This window comes from Lagenorhynchus albirostris, chromosome 6, assembly GCF_949774975.1.
Source record: "Lagenorhynchus albirostris chromosome 6, mLagAlb1.1, whole genome shotgun sequence".
NCBI lineage: Eukaryota > Metazoa > Chordata > Mammalia > Artiodactyla > Delphinidae > Lagenorhynchus > Lagenorhynchus albirostris.
In genome coordinates, this window is record NC_083100.1 from 63,798,824 (window position 1) to 63,816,024 (window position 17,201).

The 17,201-nt window shown below is 43.1% G+C and overlaps 1 protein-coding gene across 3 annotated transcripts in view; it reads left to right on the forward strand.

The window, feature by feature from the left end:
* The window catches only part of STK39 (serine/threonine kinase 39), a 301,230-nt gene that overhangs the window by 109,113 nt on the left and 174,916 nt on the right, over positions 1–17,201 (forward strand). For all 3 annotated transcript variants that reach the window (XM_060152718.1, XM_060152717.1, XM_060152716.1), the window contains 3 exons: positions 440–573; positions 8,177–8,225; positions 8,328–8,393. In XM_060152718.1, coding sequence (XP_060008701.1) covers positions 440–573; positions 8,177–8,225; positions 8,328–8,393 — 249 coding nt within the window. The remainder of the gene's footprint in view (positions 1–439; positions 574–8,176; positions 8,226–8,327; positions 8,394–17,201) is intronic.

Below are 17,201 nucleotides of genomic sequence, written 5' to 3' on the forward strand. Positions count from 1 at the left end.
TGGTCCCTTCCTTAGGAATAACCTGTATACGTGAACATTCCCTGCTGCTCTGGGCCTCTCTTTCTCTACCCTCCACTGCCCCCTTTCCCAGCCAGAGCACAGCCTGCACTAAGCTGGTGCTGGAGCTATGTGCTCCTGCAGGCCTTGTGAGAGCTAGTTCCCAGGAAGCCCTTGCCCTGGCCCCTTTGGAAGAGCACTCTTAACACATAGAGCAGATTTTGTAAGTTCTGTCAATGGAATAACAAAAAGGTTAAAGGGCACGTGAACAGGTTTGCAAAGGGAACTGAATACTTTGCACACTTGCTAGAAGATGAAAATCATGGGGAAGCACGTTTGTACCTAATCAAGGAGGGTCTTTGAGGCTTTGCTGGAAAATGAAAAACTCAGTTGTAGCAACTGCTGTCCTGAGATCCTGTCTTCCTGTTTGTTTCTGCTGCAGGTGTTGATGTTGACTTTGCAAAATGATCCACCCACTTTAGAAACAGGAGTAGAGGATAAGGAGATGATGAAAAAGTACGGCAAGTCCTTTAGAAAATTACTTTCACTGTGTCTTCAGAAAGATCCCTCCAAAAGGTATGTCAAACTGGGTGGATGAGTGAGTGATCATGACTGGGTGGGGTCATGACAAAGCTTGGTTTGTGGATGGGGAAGGGCTGTGTGAGGAGTCCTGAAGTTTAGTTCTATCCAGTTCAAGGGAAATCCAGCTCTGGTCCCCAGATTTCCAACCTGTTAGTGGAAGCTTGGGTCCAAAAGGGAGAGAAGTGAGTGAGGACGAGGGAGAGGCAGAGGAAAATTTTCCGTGTTAATAAGATTGGTGGTGCTTGTTAGGTATGGGCTCTGTCATCAAAGGAAGTGAAGTAAAACAAATCAAAAGCAATTGGCAGTGGTGAATTCAGAAGCTGAGCTAATATTCTGCACTGTGTAGGTTGCGCTGACCTCTCAGGATTTGAATATCCTGCCAGCTCCAGTCTAAACCAGGCAGAGCTGTTGCATTTTGCATGAGCTTCCTTTGAGTCGCAGAACAAGTTGTTTGTGCTGTTTAAAAGATTATCAGTAAAGAAGATTAACATTTTTACATTCGAAAGATTAATCGTATAAATAGAAGCAAATGGTTTTAAATTAACTTTAGTATTTCCTCTTTATTCTTGGGTTATTGCCCTGCACTGTGGTATGTCTGTTTTTTTCTGAGTTTTGTTTCTTCTTCTTCTTCATTTCTGTGAGTTTGAAATATCCTGGGTAGTGATAGTAGAGCCCAGTGTCCTTTGTCACTTGAAGGAGAATGTTAAGGACGTGAACTGAGCATACACCTTGGGTGGGGAGGGTCCCTTTGTAGTGCTTGGCTGTGTGCTGCATTGTCCTAACGTAAGGTGAACTTGGATTACACACCTGGAGTGGCTGCTGAGAAGTTACTGGCTACCCTGATCCACCCAGGACTCCAACTTGATACTTAACGTTCTAAAACATAAAAGCTGGCTTCTCTTTTGGAACTTTCTTTTTCAGGGAAGGACCCTGCTTTTCGAAGGATTCCTTTATCCTTAAGTTCTTGATGAAACTTAAGCCTTTTGCCTTCACACGGCGATCTACCGTTTGAGCAGGCTACCCTTCTCTAGAATAAACATAGTTTCCATTATTATACCTGTTCTTTGTAGCAGCTCTGTTCATTCCTTTACATTTTACTGAATTTGCCTTGAATCTTTTCTATATCAGTTAGTTACCTCTCTCATGGAGCCAGTTTAAAGACTCTCTGCTGTTAAGCATTTTGAAATTATTTATTGTAAAAGGGGTGCAACACTTGCTTGTATTTGGTGTCATCTCCAAGCGTAAGTTTTTAGCATCACCAAGGAGACAGACTTTGATCCTCTAAAGCCCAATGAGAGAAGAACTCGTTTTCCCCTTTGAAGGACTGGGTTGTGACTGATGGTCTTTGTGATTCTCAAAATAGTTGAGATTCCACCTAGTGGTGATGTGTAATGCCGCACGATTCCAGCTCTTTCCAAAACGGATTCTGTAGGTAGAACTGTTAGTGTACTAACTGATAAATATGTTTCTTTAGGAGACTTATAATCTGGTCAAAATAAATTAGATTAGACCGTCATACATTATATTTAACAAGCCATCCTTACTTCTCAATAATCTTGAAAGTCTTTCCAGTTTTTATTTATTATATGAGCTCAAATATCAGGTTCCCACCACCCCACCAAACAACAACAATAATAACAGCAAAAGTTTTAGAAGAGAGCCATACAGAATTTATTCGAATTCTCACAACATCTTTCCCTCAGAGTATTCTCTTGGTAACATTGTTGATTTACAAAGTATTAATAGGTTAAGAACTTCTGTTAGATACTTTCTGTATAATGTAATCTGTTCTCACTATCGTGCAGTTGTCCTCTATAACAAACAGAGAGTGTCACTGGTGCACAAACTTCCCAGGTGATCTTTTCTTGTAATGAAAAGACACGACGTGGGAAGTTTGGGGAAAAAAGATTCAGGAAGTGAGAGAATGGAAAAAAGCAATATTATAATTGTTGAATTATTTATTATACAGGATGCAATTAAAAAATATGTATTCATGACTGAATTAATAAGTAGACATCTAATTGCTGCTCAGGTCTGAAAGAAACCTGTGAGTATTTCTTATCTTCTCTGCCTTTGTTTATATTGTCCAAAGGTTTTTTCCTCTTCTCCTGTCCCCCTTCTACCTGTCTTTCAATACTTAGTTCAAAGGCCCCAGGTTCTCAAAGTTAGATACATCTGGGTGCGATTCCTAGCCCTACATCATCTGCATGACTTAGTTTCCTTGTCTGTAAAATGGGCCTAATAACACCACGTCATAGGGTTGCTATGAGGATGGAGATGATGCCCTTAAAGCAGAGAACAGTGCCGGAGCATTCCTAAGTACTCAGGAAATTGGGGTTGCCATTCATTATTTGTCTTTTCTTCCTGACCAAGTAGAGTTGTTGCAACCTTGAGTTTCCTGCAGTATGTTGATGATATGTCTCTTGTAGCACTTATCACACTGTGTACATTTATTGACTTACATATTCAATTTCCTCATGAGTTTCTGAGTTTTTTAGAAGGAGAATCTGTGCCTCTCATCTTTCTGTCTCTCTTTTTGTCCACAGTGACTGGTCTGTATTACGTACTCAGTGGTATTTCTTGAACACCTGCAAACAATTGGGAGCTTGCAATTTGGGGATGATTTGGACTCATTGAAAAGAGTTTCGGAACCAGACCAGATTGGAGTGGGTTGAGGAGTGAAGGCAAGAGTTTCGATCATTGTATTTATTTCTGTTGCCAGCATATAGATCCTCTGCTTGTAATCTAAAAGCAGTTGACTAGTACTGAAATCCTGGTCTTGCTGAGTACCTTTTTAGCAATGAATGAAAACATATATCACAGGGGAACAGTGACCAGGACAGAATCATTCCTATGCTGGAGCCCTCAAGCTAGCTGAGAAGGAACTGTGCTTTCTGTCAACCTTGAGAGCTCGTGGAACTTTCCTATTGCCTGAGAGCTGGGTGTCAGAGCTGTTTGCCTCATCCAGGTCTGTGCCCTGCATTTGCATAGGTAAAGATTTGCTTATATTTGCACAGCAGAACATTTTGCTATTCTTAAAAAAAAAGAACCTTAATCTTGAAGGTTATATACTTCATATGGATGACAACTATAAAAGTAACTCATTTTTTTTGGAGCAACAAAGGGGTGGTTGTTGCATAGATAAATCCACTGGAAACAAATAAAACTTGGAATATTTCTTCTGAGGGAAGGGGTGGGGTGAGAAAGGCAGCTCTGCCAGAGGTCAATGTATTGTTCTAAAAATTTTGCATTTTAATTTCTATTTAAACTGTATCACATTCATCCTGAAGCCTTTGAAAATTATTTTAAGTCTCAGTGGACTTTGGTTCATCCATATGTATTGGAATCCTTTAAGGGATTTTCTTCTGAGAATGTTGGTACTTGCAGACTTCCGCATTGTTTTTAAGGATTTAAAATTGAATCATTATTCAGAGTCTGGGCCATCATTTTGGTTGCTGGTATAGCATTTTAGCATTTCTTGTAAAATGGTGTTTGTGTTTACATTATATTGTATTGCTTGATAATTGGTAGTGGACATGTAAGACAGAATGGTGCTTGCAGAATTCTTTCTTCTGTAGTACTCGGCTAAGAGGCAGGCAGCACTGATGGTTCCACATTAACCCTACACTAGTAGTTTCTATAGCATAAGACTAAAACAGACAAAACACGCAAAAACCCTAAAATCAGATGGGCAGCACACATCTTGGCTTCTCTCATACCTTCTAATCACTTTCTTCCCTTCCTCATTTTCCTCATTCTTTCCACTTCCACTTTTCCATGCTTTTTATGGAGATAGTTTGGCACATGTAGGATTCAACTCCAAAATTCAACACCTGCTGTTTAGTTCTCTGTATAGAGTAGAAATTACCTATTATTTAACATAAATATTAAGCCTGTTAAAAAAAGGAGCGTGGCTTCTTAAACCACTTCTCCTTTCTCATGTCATTGTGTTTCTGTATCTGTTGATGAAGGCTGAGGGTGGAGTCCAAAGGAAAGAGTTTTCTCTGCAGCATGCTTTTCCCCTTTACAGTTTTGGTTACTATAGAAATGACCTTGCTGGGGAAGGGAAAGTATTCCCAGCCCTGTGTCTCCAGGTATGCCTGGCATTTCCCAGCCTTCTCTCTACATGGGTCCTACACTTGACCCTGGGTTGAGGAGGGAGGAGGTGGGGTGCGGAGGAGAGAGGGGGTTGTCTGTGGCCCCCCTCCTCAGTGCCTCCTGTGCACAGACGCATCCCTCGCCTTTTCTTTTTTGTTAGCCTGAGTCTTGTTTTCGTTACATCATTCTCCTGCTCTCTACCATATTGAGTAGATGCTTAGAGTGCTGACTAACTCTGGCTCCAGAAGCTGTGGTTTGGGGCTCCAATGTCTAGTGGCATCATTTTTACCCCATATTTGATGATAGCATGAAACTGAGCTGTAGCAGTTTTGTGCTCTGTGTTAGGCTTTGGGGATATAACAAATGAATACTGTGTGGTCCCTTTCTTGGAGAGGCTTATAACCTAGTGGGGTGGAGGCAGGGAGATACAGAAACAGATTATTGCAAAGTGTGGTGGATTGGTGTGTGAGCACCAAGGTGGGAGCAATGAATTCCGCTACTTGTAGGACCTGGGAGAAACACCTCTGAAGACGGATGTCATTTAAATGGGTTCTTGACTGATGAGCAAAGATATGCCAGTTGGTCACAAAACATTCTAAAGCAAGAAAAGCAGTGTGTGCTTTGTCGTGAAAGAGCAAGAGATGGCGGAGACCATCACCGTAGCTGGAGGATAGAGTTCGTGTGGGGCGTGATGGGAAAAGGGGCTGGAGGAGTCGGGGTCTCAGGCCACTGAAATCCATTAGGAGGGATAAGAAATTGTTTTCGTTTAGAAGCCAACTAGGGAGCAGTGTGGGTGATTGGTTGGAATGAGAAGAGAGAAGTGGCAGACAGACTCACCGGGAGGCTGTTTCGTAACGCTATTGACCAGAGGGGATGAGGGTTTCTGCCAAAAGAGTGGCCTTGAGTTCCTTCATCATCTTGATTTTCTTAGGTTTCTTTTCTTTTCACTCTAAAAAGTTAAATCTAAGTTATTTTGTATGCCTCTTGGTTTTTAAAATTTGGTTTCATGTGATAAGGTACCAAACATGGTCAGTCCCTTGTGTAATGGTCCCTCTTATATGTTTTCTCAGTAGCCCTCTCCTGTCCCCAAACACAATTCATGTGTTTGAATGTTCTGACCTTCCTCTTACAGTCTGACAGCACACTCTAACTCTTATCTGCCAGATTGTAAGTTGCTGAGCGTAGTATTTATGTCTGTCATAGTCATTAGAGTGGGCCTAGCGCCTAACATGATGCCTGACAAACAGCAGATGCTCAGTATATATTTACTGAGAGAATGAAATGATGAGTTTGGAGTAGCTGGAAGCCCAAAACTTTGCCAGTCATCACTAAGAGTAGTCTACATTAAAGAGACAACCAAAGTTAAATCACTTCAGTTATCCTTTTTAGTTCTAGTGCGTGGTAAACAAGGTCCAAAAACAAGGTCCAAGGTACAAATTCATGAATTTGAACGAGCTTACCAAGGGATACGGAACACAAAATGTAAAGCGTGGCCCACCTGTTGTTTAGACCTTTGTTTACTCCAAGCAATTAGCAATTAGGGGCTCTTGGTTGCAGTGGCTGTGGCGATTTGGGGTTCTTTGTTAGGTACCCCTAACCAGTGTTCCACTTGAAATTGAGGAAAAGAGCAATAACAATTGAAAGAGAAAATTTCTTTGCACAGAAATACGGTTTATGGCCCCTGCAGACTTACACAGTTTGTATACCGTTGCACTTAATGATGTTTCCTAATTCTTTTATATGCGTGGGTTTTGTCCCTGGAAACGTTTTAGTGGGGCTTCCTGGTTCAAAGCACTGGTTTCCAATCTCTTCAAGTGTGAGGACTCCCTTTAAACTTGTATCTGCTTAACACAATAGTCATGATCCCTTTGGCAGTCACTGCCTGAGAGGAGACCTAATGATATTCAGTCATGCTTCCCTTCTCCCTCCCAGTTTTTTATTATGAAAAATTTAAAGCATACAGAAAAGGTGCAAAAATTGTACAGTGTTTGCTTCTAAAACAACACTGAGATTCAGCAGTTATTCACATTTCCCATATCTGCTGTCCCTATTTACCCACATTTTATTTGCTGAACAGTTTGAAAATAAGTAACAGACGTAATACCTCAGCTTGCATTCCCTCCAAATACAGACACGTTCCTATGTAACCACAATGCTTTTCCACAAAGTAAATGAACAGTAATTTCCTAAAATTGTCCTATACCTGGCACACTCACCTATCTCTATCTCTAAATGTCTCTTGCAGCTTCTCCCTGTCCTGTTCAAATCAGGACTCAGGAGAGGGGCATGTGTTGCGTTTGGTTGTATGTTCCTTTAAGTCTGTTTTAATCGAGAACAGTCCCTCACGTCTCCCCTTTTCTTCTATGACACCGACTTTTTGAAGAGATCAGACCAGTTGTCTTGCTGACTGACCTATCCTCTAGGTATATGTGATTCTTCCTGCATGGCTGCGGGAACTATTGATGAAAGAAGCTGTTCTTTATGGAAGAGTGCCAGTTATTAAACGTAGAAGGAATGAGAGAAGTAGAAAATCAGTGTTCTGCCACCTCCAATGAAATAATTATTTAAGGCAAAGATGCTAAAATCATCAGGTGAAAGTTTCTCCGGAACAGGATATTCATACCGTGGCAATGTATTATCCAACAGAATACTTGCCAGTTGCAGTGGCGAAAACTTACCTTTACCGTGGAGAGATCTTGGGCCTGGGGACCACGCGGTTAAACTTAGCATCCCTCCCGCTGAAATGACCTATCATTATGTGCCTCCCCCATGCTGCAGTAAGATGCGTGTCATCTACGACGTGTTCTTCCCCCAAATGCTTGTGTCAACCTAGCCAAGCCTTCAGACCCAACTTGCATTTTATGGGACATACAGTACAGAGAAACAAGTTAAATGACACCACGAGGAAACAATCAGACCAATCCCATAATGCTTTAAAATGAATTTGCATTCTGTTAATCACCATTCTATTAATTACCTTCCCCTGAAAAACAATAGTCCATGGACACTTGAGACCGGGTTACTCGGTGGCCAGACAGAGCTCGTACACATGCTGCGTGGTCCCCTTGCAGAAACTTCTGCTCTTGGGGAATCATAGAACACGATGGACACAGTTTCTTCGATAGGGTCATATCGCAGCTTGTACTGCTTCTTAATAAATACAGGGATTCAGCTCACAGATGTGTCAGTCTGCCACCTTTTAGAAACACTGAATTCACTTCGTGAAGTGTAAGGATGAAGGATGGAAAGTCGATCATGCCCCAGGTATTTCACTTGCAGGAGTTTATGTAGAGGAGGAGTTTTGCAGTAGAGGCGTTTGGAAGGAACCGGAAAATTGGCACCATTTAATTCGGTGCCCGCTTATGAGTAATTTAGTCTGTGGCTTTGCTATTCCTGAAACTGGTCTTCCAGAAAGACTCTAGGATTAACTTGTTTCGTCAAGGCAGTGTCTTTATTGAGCGGTCATTGTTTCAACTCTAATTTATTATTGATCTTTCAGGCCCACAGCAGCAGAACTTTTAAAATGCAAATTCTTCCAGAAAGCCAAGGTAACATGCTTAAAAACCCAAGTAAATCTGCTATTTTGAAATCACTGTGAATTTCAGTGTCTTGTATTTGATGTTAAACTGTTGGGAATATTTGTTTTGCAGAACAGAGAGTACCTGATTGAGAAGCTGCTTACAAGAACACCAGACATAGCCCAAAGAGCCAAAAAGGTAAGTGCTGTGAGCCCTCCTGCCGCAGTGGGAGCTGCTCCCCATCCAGGGAAATGGAGCCTACAGAAAAATAGGAAAACGATTTCACATACTCCGGATATGTTATGTAGAGGTTATCTGACCAGCGATTACTCAGATAACTGAGCCTTTTGGTTATCTCAGCCTGCTGCTGTGTGTTTGGGTGTGAAGCTCAAATGACTTCAACTTTCCACTTATCAGCCTGTTTAAGGAAGGTCAGAGGGGAGGGGCTTGTGTTGACGCTTAAACACTGCAGAGGTAAAATATCTTTGAATATCTTTTGGGGCTGGGGGGGGAATTTTTTTTTTTTTTGCGCGGTATGCGGGCCTCTCACCGCTGTGGCCTCTCCCGTTGTGGAGCACAGGCTCCGGACGCACAGGCCCAGCGGCCATGGCTCATGGGCCCAGCCACTCCGCGGCATGTGGGATCCTCCCGGACCGGGGCACGAACCCGCGTCCCCTGCATCGGCAGGCGGACTCTCAACCACTGTGCCACCAGGGAAGCCCTGGAGGGGGGGATTTTACTGAAGAGGGACAGTCATTTTAAATCAGTTAGAAATGACAAAACGAAAAACAAAACTTTTTTGTTTGTTTGTTTGTTTTACGGTATGCGGGCCTCTCACTGTTGTGGCCTCTCCCGTTGCAGAGCACAGGCTCAGCGGCCATGGCTCAGGGGCCCAGCTGCTCCGCGGCATGTGGGATCTTCCCAGACTGGGGTACGAACCTGTGTCCCCTGCATCAGCAGGCGGACTCTCAACCACTGTGCCACCAGGGAAGCCCAAAACTTTTGTTTTTAATGGTTATTTTAAATATCTGTGGGATGTAGGTTCTTTCCTCATAAAAGACCCATGTATTTTTTTGTAGTCTACGCTGTGTGAACTAAATTATGCTAATAATTACCTGAAAAACTTTGCATTCTAGTATTTAGATTTTTTTAAGTGGTATGTATGTGTGAGTGTATTTATTTATGTGTTTTTACCCAGAGTTTTATTTATTTGTTATTACAGATTTCATCATGGTATGAAACCTAACAAAATTTAACCTCTGGTTTGGTTTGGTTTAGTTTGATTTGAAAATTATATTAGATATTTATAATTTAACATATTGACGTAGTCAACAGATTTAGAAAGAGGAAGCTTCTTTGTTTTTTGTTTTCCTTTTTACAATTAATAGTTACAGGGAAAGGTGATATGAATCTGAGTTGTCTGCTCTGTAAGTAAAATTGACAAAGAAATAGGCATGAGAGATTGCATCTCATCATGCCTAGGTGTGGGTAACTTGGACTGTTAACTTCCAGACATTGCCCTTTCGAAAACATTGGATATGGAACACGTTTAGCTGATGCTTTAGAATTGCTTTAAATAGATTTTAAAATAGACTTCAAGAAATGACCCATTCTGTGTGGGTATCGAGCCCCTCTCCTGGACCCGCAGAATCCTTTGGAGTGGGCTGGTTCCCGGGCTGTGGGCCTGGGCCAGGAATGGGGGATTGCTGTGCTGACTGCGCAGCCCTGAGCCACAGTAGGCCTCTGGGACAGCTCAGAGGAAAAAGTGAACCTCTAGCGATGGTCCATCAGAGTGGCACATCCCACGGGGCAGCGCGGAGAAGCTGAAGCTTCAGTTTGAGGCAACAGAAAGTCAAAGTGCCCAACCGAGTGCGAGGGCTCCATCCAGAGGGCTGAAGGAGGTGCCTGGAGCACTTCTCTGGGGTGTCGGAGTCTAGCAATGGGGCCTTTTGATCAGATAACTAAAAGGCCAACCAGAGTTGAAGAAAGCTGTTAAGAAAGCCATTGATTTGGACAGTATGTGTCCCCAAAGGACATTGATTTTGGTTTCCCTCTGATCTCATCCTGTCGCTGTTTCCCGGGAGGAACTTTCCCAGGCCTGCATCCTTCCCAGAGCTCCAACCTCACACCTTCAGCCCCCTGTGCAGTGTTTGCAAACTGTGTCTTCCCTCCCAAACCTCATCCCCCTGTGCTGTCTGCTGCTTTCTGAGCCACCCGACCTCAGAGCTCGGGGATGGTTTTTAGGCCTCCTTCTTTGTCTTCCCCATCTAAACCCACTCCAAGTCCTCTCCACGTTTCCCTCTGCAACGTTGCTTGGAATGTTTCCTCCTGGTTTTTTTTTGTTTGTTTTTGTTTTTGTTTTTTGTTGTATGCGGGCCTCCCACTGCCGTGGCCTCTCCTGCTGCGGAGCACAAGCTCTGGACGCGCAGGCTCAGCGGCCATGGCTCACGGGCCCAGCCGCTCCGCAGCATGTAGGATCTTCCCGGACCGGGGCACGAACCCATGTCCCCTGCATCGGCAGGCGAACTCTCAACCACTGCGCCACCAGGGAAGCCCCTCCTGTTTTTAATTGAACCTTTGCAGTGGATTTCTAACTACTCTCCTCCCCCACCCCATTCCTCCTTAGACACTAGTGCAAGATTAACTTTCTAATCGTGGCGCTTAATTGCTCAAAAGTGGTTTCCAAAATTAAACAAAAACAAAAGGAAATAAATGGGGAAAAAAAAAAAGGTTCCTATCAAATAAAGTCCAAGCCCCTTAGCCTTGAATTCATGACACCATTTCAACTTCCCGGCTTATGCAGTTGACCCTCGAACAACCTGCCAACCCTCTGCACAGTCAAAAATCAGAGTACAGTTTATAGTCGGCCCTCTGTATGTGTGGTTCCTCTGTATCTGCGGATTCAATGAATTGTGGGTTGTGTTGTACTGTAGTATTTACTATTGAAAAAAACCCACGTATAAATGGACTTGTGCTCTCCAAACCCGTGTTGTCCAAGGGTCAACTATATTCTAAACTCCAGCGAAACTTGAACCGTCTATAGTTCTTACTACATAACCTATACTTTCCTTTGAGATTCCATCAATGAGGAATCTGTTCAGGCTCTCACTTTGTTTTCTTTCCTTTTTTTTTTTTTAAATTCAGATTATTTATTACATATTAGTGTGTTGTGCATTCCAGATTCCATTTTGCACGTATCCTAAACAATAAGCAGCCGGAGTTTCGGGAATTATGATTTTCCAAGCGTGTCTTCTGCCCTTTTACTAGCTCCTCAGGGATTGTTTTGTCATCCATCCCTTCAAATGGAAAATGGCCACACATCTGAGAGTCACATAAAGGAGGAAAGGGAGAATATAAATTAGTTCTTTAAACATCTTAGTAGAGAAGACAGGGGCCCATAATAATGCTCTTCTGGCTCTCCAGCTTCATTAAGTTGGCTGTTTTCCTGTCACAATTCTCATTTTAAAGTGCACTTTGGTTATCAGCTATAGTCTACTCCTTGCCAAGTAGGTTCCGTGGCAGGTACACTGTCCTGGTCAGCATCAGTCAGTGTGTGTCTTGTTCATAGTAAGTGCCCACAAAATGTCTGCTGACTCAATGAACACATGCTTCAGTGGACCAAGGAAAGATCATTTGAAACACTGTTTGTCTATCACTTGAACCCCCCAAGTGCTTGGCATATACTTGTTCCTGGGCTTCCTGTTAATAATAGACCAACTGCCCTCATTCCCCTGGACTCGTGGTGTTGATAAGCAACCATACTGTTCCTTGTTTGAAACTCCTCATTCGGGCTTACTGGCCACTAGGAAATAAATATTATTTTAATTGCCATGTGCGTTGAAAACCTTTGTGGCACTATGTCTTTGCTTGTCTTAGGTCCTTACAGTGTTTAAGTCAAATTAATTTAAAAGTTGATACAGGGGAGTCCTCAGTGTTATTTGTGTTATTCACCCTTGGACTTGTCTTGATTGGCACCTGCTCAGCTGTCTCCCTTCCTGTTTGCTGTGGTGCCCACTAGTTGATGGTGCTCTAGTTTCTTGGTGGGGGTTTGTTCCTTAGACGATAACTGTCGATGTTGGTCCCTTGACTTTGGTCACCTCAATTTGTTGTTTTTAAAACAGGAACAGACAGTTCATTGATACTCCAGTGTTGACGTGACAGCTGGGCCTGTTGACCAAGCTCAGGATATTTAGGCAACCATGTTGATTTGAAATTTGTTGTCATGAACCATAGTCTCTGCTTCTCCTCCTTTATGGTAATCAGTATTAAGAGCTATTTTTCAGTAACATGAATAACTCTCATATTTAAGAGGGAGAAGGACTGATATTGTAGCTGCTCTCAGGAGGGCCTGTGGAGCCCATCAACGTGGTCTTTTGGTGTGACAGAGACAGAGGCTTATTGTATTCATGTTTGCCCAGGATGTGAAGCATTAGTTGAGAGCCACATAATTCCATGTGGGTATGTGATCTTCCCTGCATCCACAATGACTCCTGTAAATCAGGAAAAAAATATTAAAAAATAGAAACAGACCAGTGTGGCTTCTCTGGTAATTTAGTGACATAAAATGATATTTTTTTGGATGTATTAATTGCAGAAATCAGGGATATTTGTGGGGTTTTTTGGTTTTTTTCTCTTGAAGGCAGCGTATTTGGTCCATTCTGGGTTCTTTTGCTAAAAGGTAGTGTTGTTTAGGGATCATCTTAATTTTCTTTTGCCTTGATTTTTCTGTCTGTGAAATAGAAATTCTGTCTGACCCTAGGAATGTGATAAAGAGTAATGGGAGATTTGATGTTTCTGGACCTCAGCACACTCTGTAACTTGGAAATGAGAGCGTGCTAATAATGACCCGTGAGAACAGGGTGAAGTTCAGCTGTATAACTTCTTTTCAACTTTTCGCTTATCCTTGTGCATGAGAAGAAAAGGCTTCAGAGCCATTAGTCCTTCTCATGTGGCTTTTTAGCGGCCTGTCTCCAGCCATCTTTTGAGGTTTGAAAGCTTGACCGCGAGGTGTTCCACCATTTACGCTACTGGAATCACTGGGTGGAGAAGGTATAAGTCATTCTGTTAGAATCAAATGCAGATTCTTCAGGCTGTGTGCACTTTCTGTAGGAACATCTAAGTGTCCAAGTTGGCTGATGTCTCTGTTTTACGTTAGCAAAATGAACCTTGAGTCACCACACTCACACTCATATCATATACTTTTCTGTGGCTAAAACCCATCGATGCAGGGCAGGGCAGGGGCAAAGGGATGTCTAAATGCCAACCGCTTAGCCAAACGTGTATTGGCCAGAGAAAGGATGAGGTGGGGAAACGTAATACACAGTGTATCTTTTTATTATGGTGGTCTGTGTTTTCATGGGAAGTGGAGTCACTGGAGGATTTTTGGTTTGAATTTTCTTAATTATGAAATTGAGAAGTTAGGAACGGTTAGTGATTATCAGAAGGAGGAAAGGGGTATTGCATCACTGCTACATTTGGGCGGAACCACTGTGAGTTGGAAAAACTAGGGTGGTATTTGTGGGTACCAGAATTTCTTATATCAGTCTCTAAGATTGCTTTCATATTAAGGACGCAAGGCTGTTGGTTCTTTTTTTTGTGTGTGTGGTACGCTGGCCTCTCACTGTTGTGGCCTCTCCCGTTGCGGAGCACAGGCTCCGGATGCGCAGGCTCAGCAGCCATGGCTCACGGGCCCAGCCGCTGCGCGGCATGTGGGATCCTCCCGGACCGGGGCACGAACCCGTGTCCCTGGCATTGGCAGGCGGACTCTCAACCACTGTGCCACCAGGGAAGCCCTGTTGGTTCCTTTTGATCCTCCGTGTGTGTGCTTAGGAATCAGTAGGTAGGAATATTACAATTCACATTTATTTAATACTTGACATGCATTGATAACTTTCACTGTTTTTACTTTTTGTTTTGAAATAATTTTAGACTTACAAAAATGATACCAAAATAGTACAAACATTTCTGTATATATTTTTTCTCACTCTTTTTTTTGGAATGTTTCAAAACTATAGACATGATGGCCATTATCTTTAAATATACTTCAGTGTGTATCTTCTAAAAAACAAGGACATTCTCTAACATAACAGTATAATTGTCAAAATCAGGAGATTAACAGTGACAGGATTAATTTTCAGATCTGATACCAATTTTGCCAATTTTGCCATTGGTCATTTACCTGGTCCAGGATCCAATCCAGAATCATGTAGTTGTTATGTCTCCTTTAGTCTCCTTTAATCTGGAATAGTCTTTCTTTTCCTTTTTTTTACAACTGTGACACTTTTGAAGAGTACAGGACAGTTATTTTATAGACTGTCCCTCAGTTTGGGTTTGTCTGATATTTCTTTACGATTAGATTCAGTGTATGCATTTTTGACGGGAATATCTAGGAAGTGATGCCACGTTCCTCTTGGCATATCATGTTGATTTAGTCCTTTACTGGTGATGTAGGCACACGCGTAAGGAGATATCTGCCAGCTTCTTCACTGTAAACACAATTACCTCTTAATAGGAAGAATTCATTAATATTACATTCCTTCTTTATATTAAACATTAAAAAGTAAAGTGAATGTCCTGGGTCATTAGTCTTTTTTCAAGGAAACATATCTGCTTGGTGTCATTATGGTTGTGCATTCATAGGATGTTAATGATAGGATTTCCATGATTTCTGAGCAGTCTTGCAGACAAGGAACCCTTTGCTAGCGTGTGACGTTCAGATTGAGGTGGGAGGTGGCAATGATGCTGCTCCAGTCTGCACCGGGTCTGGAAGCAGAAACAGCTGGATTTGTGTCCGTTGTTGGGTGAGCTGCCTAATCTTTCTGATCCTAATCTGTCAAATGGAGCCAAGGACAAGGACGTTGTGCTGCCCTGGGGGTGAGAGATGATCTGCCCAGAGAGTCTGGTGCTGTGTTTGACTCCTAGCCGGTGCTCAGTCCAACAGTGGATGCCGTGACTATCATGTAAATAAGGAGAATAATTTTTGCGGGTATAGGAGACAGGCATTTTAGAAACATGTAGTGAAACAGGGAGTGAGGAAAGCGGCCTGGTAGCGGGCAGGTGGGGATGGGTGATGGGGCTGTTTCTCTATTGCTGTTGCTTTGGGTGGAATGGAGTAAGAGCCCATGGAAGCCTACAGAAAGAAGGAAAGAATGATGCTCGTTATTTCATCACCATTGCCTATTCACCTGTCTTCGCGTGTTCTTTTCTGCCCCATCAAAGTACTGACAGTGGGCAAGGGCCAGGGTGTTCCCTCTCTGTAGCAATCCCCTCTACTGGGTGAAGTGCAGGATGTGTGTTTGTAAAGCGCCTAAGAATAGTAAGAATTAAATGCACACAGAGCTGTTATCCTTTCACAGCTTTTAGATTGCTTTCGTATATGCTTCCTTATTTATTTTAAACAACTGTGCTCCAAGACAGGGCAGGTATTATTATTATTATTATTTTAAAATTTATTTATTTATTTATGGCTGTGTTGGGTCTTCGTTGCTGCGCACGGGCTTTCTCTAGTTGCGGCGAGCGGGGGCTACTCTTCGTTGCGGTGCGCAGGCTTCTCATGGCGGTGGCTTCTCTTGTTGTGGAGCACGGGCTCTAGGTGCACAGGCTTCAGTAGTTGCAGCACACAAGCTCAGTGGTTGTGGCTCGCAGGCTCTAGAGCAGAGGCTCAGTAGTTGTGGCTCACGGGCTTAGTTGCTCCGCGGCATGTGGGATCTTCCCGAACCAGAGCTCGAACCCATTTCCCCTGCATTGGCAAACAGATTCTTAACCACTGCACCACCAGAGAAGCCCCAGTTTTTGTAACCTGTTTCACTGCTGCTTGGGGCACCAACTGCTGTTGTTCCTGTTTCTGCTGCTGCTGTAACAGCTGCTACCATTACAACCACTGCTACCAGTAGTGGACACTGAGGTGCAGACAGATAAAGGACACAGTCCAGCCAGTGAAACTCACCTTTCAGTGGGGGACACAGTGCAAGCATCACAAGACCTGGAAAATTGAAAGAGTAGCAGAGAATAAATACTTTAGGATATGGGCCTAGAATATGTACTACAGGAATGGAAAGGGTCATGGAGCTGGTCAATGGGGGGACCTGGGGAGGGGAGAGAGGGAAACTCATACTTACTGTGGGCCTTCATGCACATGCAAAACACTTGGTTTACATCTATCTCATTACTGAAGACTTATAATAATCAATGAAGTCCTAAGTAATAGGACAGAGGATATCATATGTTAGATTATTAAGACGGGTTAAGAAAAAGCTATGGGGCTTCCCTGGTGGCGCAGTGGTTGAGAGTCCGCCTGCCGATGTAGGGGACACGGGGTCGTGCCCTGGTCCGGGAAGATCCCACGTGCCGCGGAGTGGCTGGGCCCATGAGCCATGGCCACTGAGCCTGCGCGTCTGGAGCCTGTGCTCCGCAACGGGAGAGGCCACAACAGTGAGAGGCCTGTGTACAAAAAAAAATAAAATAAAAAATAAGAAAAAGGCTATGAATATTTTGAAATCTGAATAGAAAAGAGCAACCAGGATCATAAATGTCTCCTGGTTTGCAATCCTTCAATTTGCAGGCCTGAAAATTGAGACCTAGGGTGGTTGGGCCCCGACCAAGGTCATGCTGTCATGTAGTGGCTGAATCCGAAGCGAGCCTCCCAGTTTGCTATCATTTAGTCTCTTCCTTTTAGTCGATAAAGAGGGAAAATGACTGAATTTTTGCAAACTTGCTCTGTTTTTCCCTCCTGGAATCTTATAATTAATTTATAAGATATTGAAGGTTATACATTATCAAGAAACCAGAGAAGTAATTAGGTGATGTCAAATGCTTGATGGGTGGATTTTTAGTTTTGTTTCAAGTCTGCCCAGTAGAGGGCACCAATGGCTTTTAATTCTCTGTAGTTGTGGACCGGGAGCTGAGCAAAAGTTTCCAGCTTGGTTGAAGGTCTCAGGTTCGGTTGGAGTAGAAGGATCCAAAGTATGTTAGGCCCCTACTGAACTACTAGGTACTAGCACCAAGTAC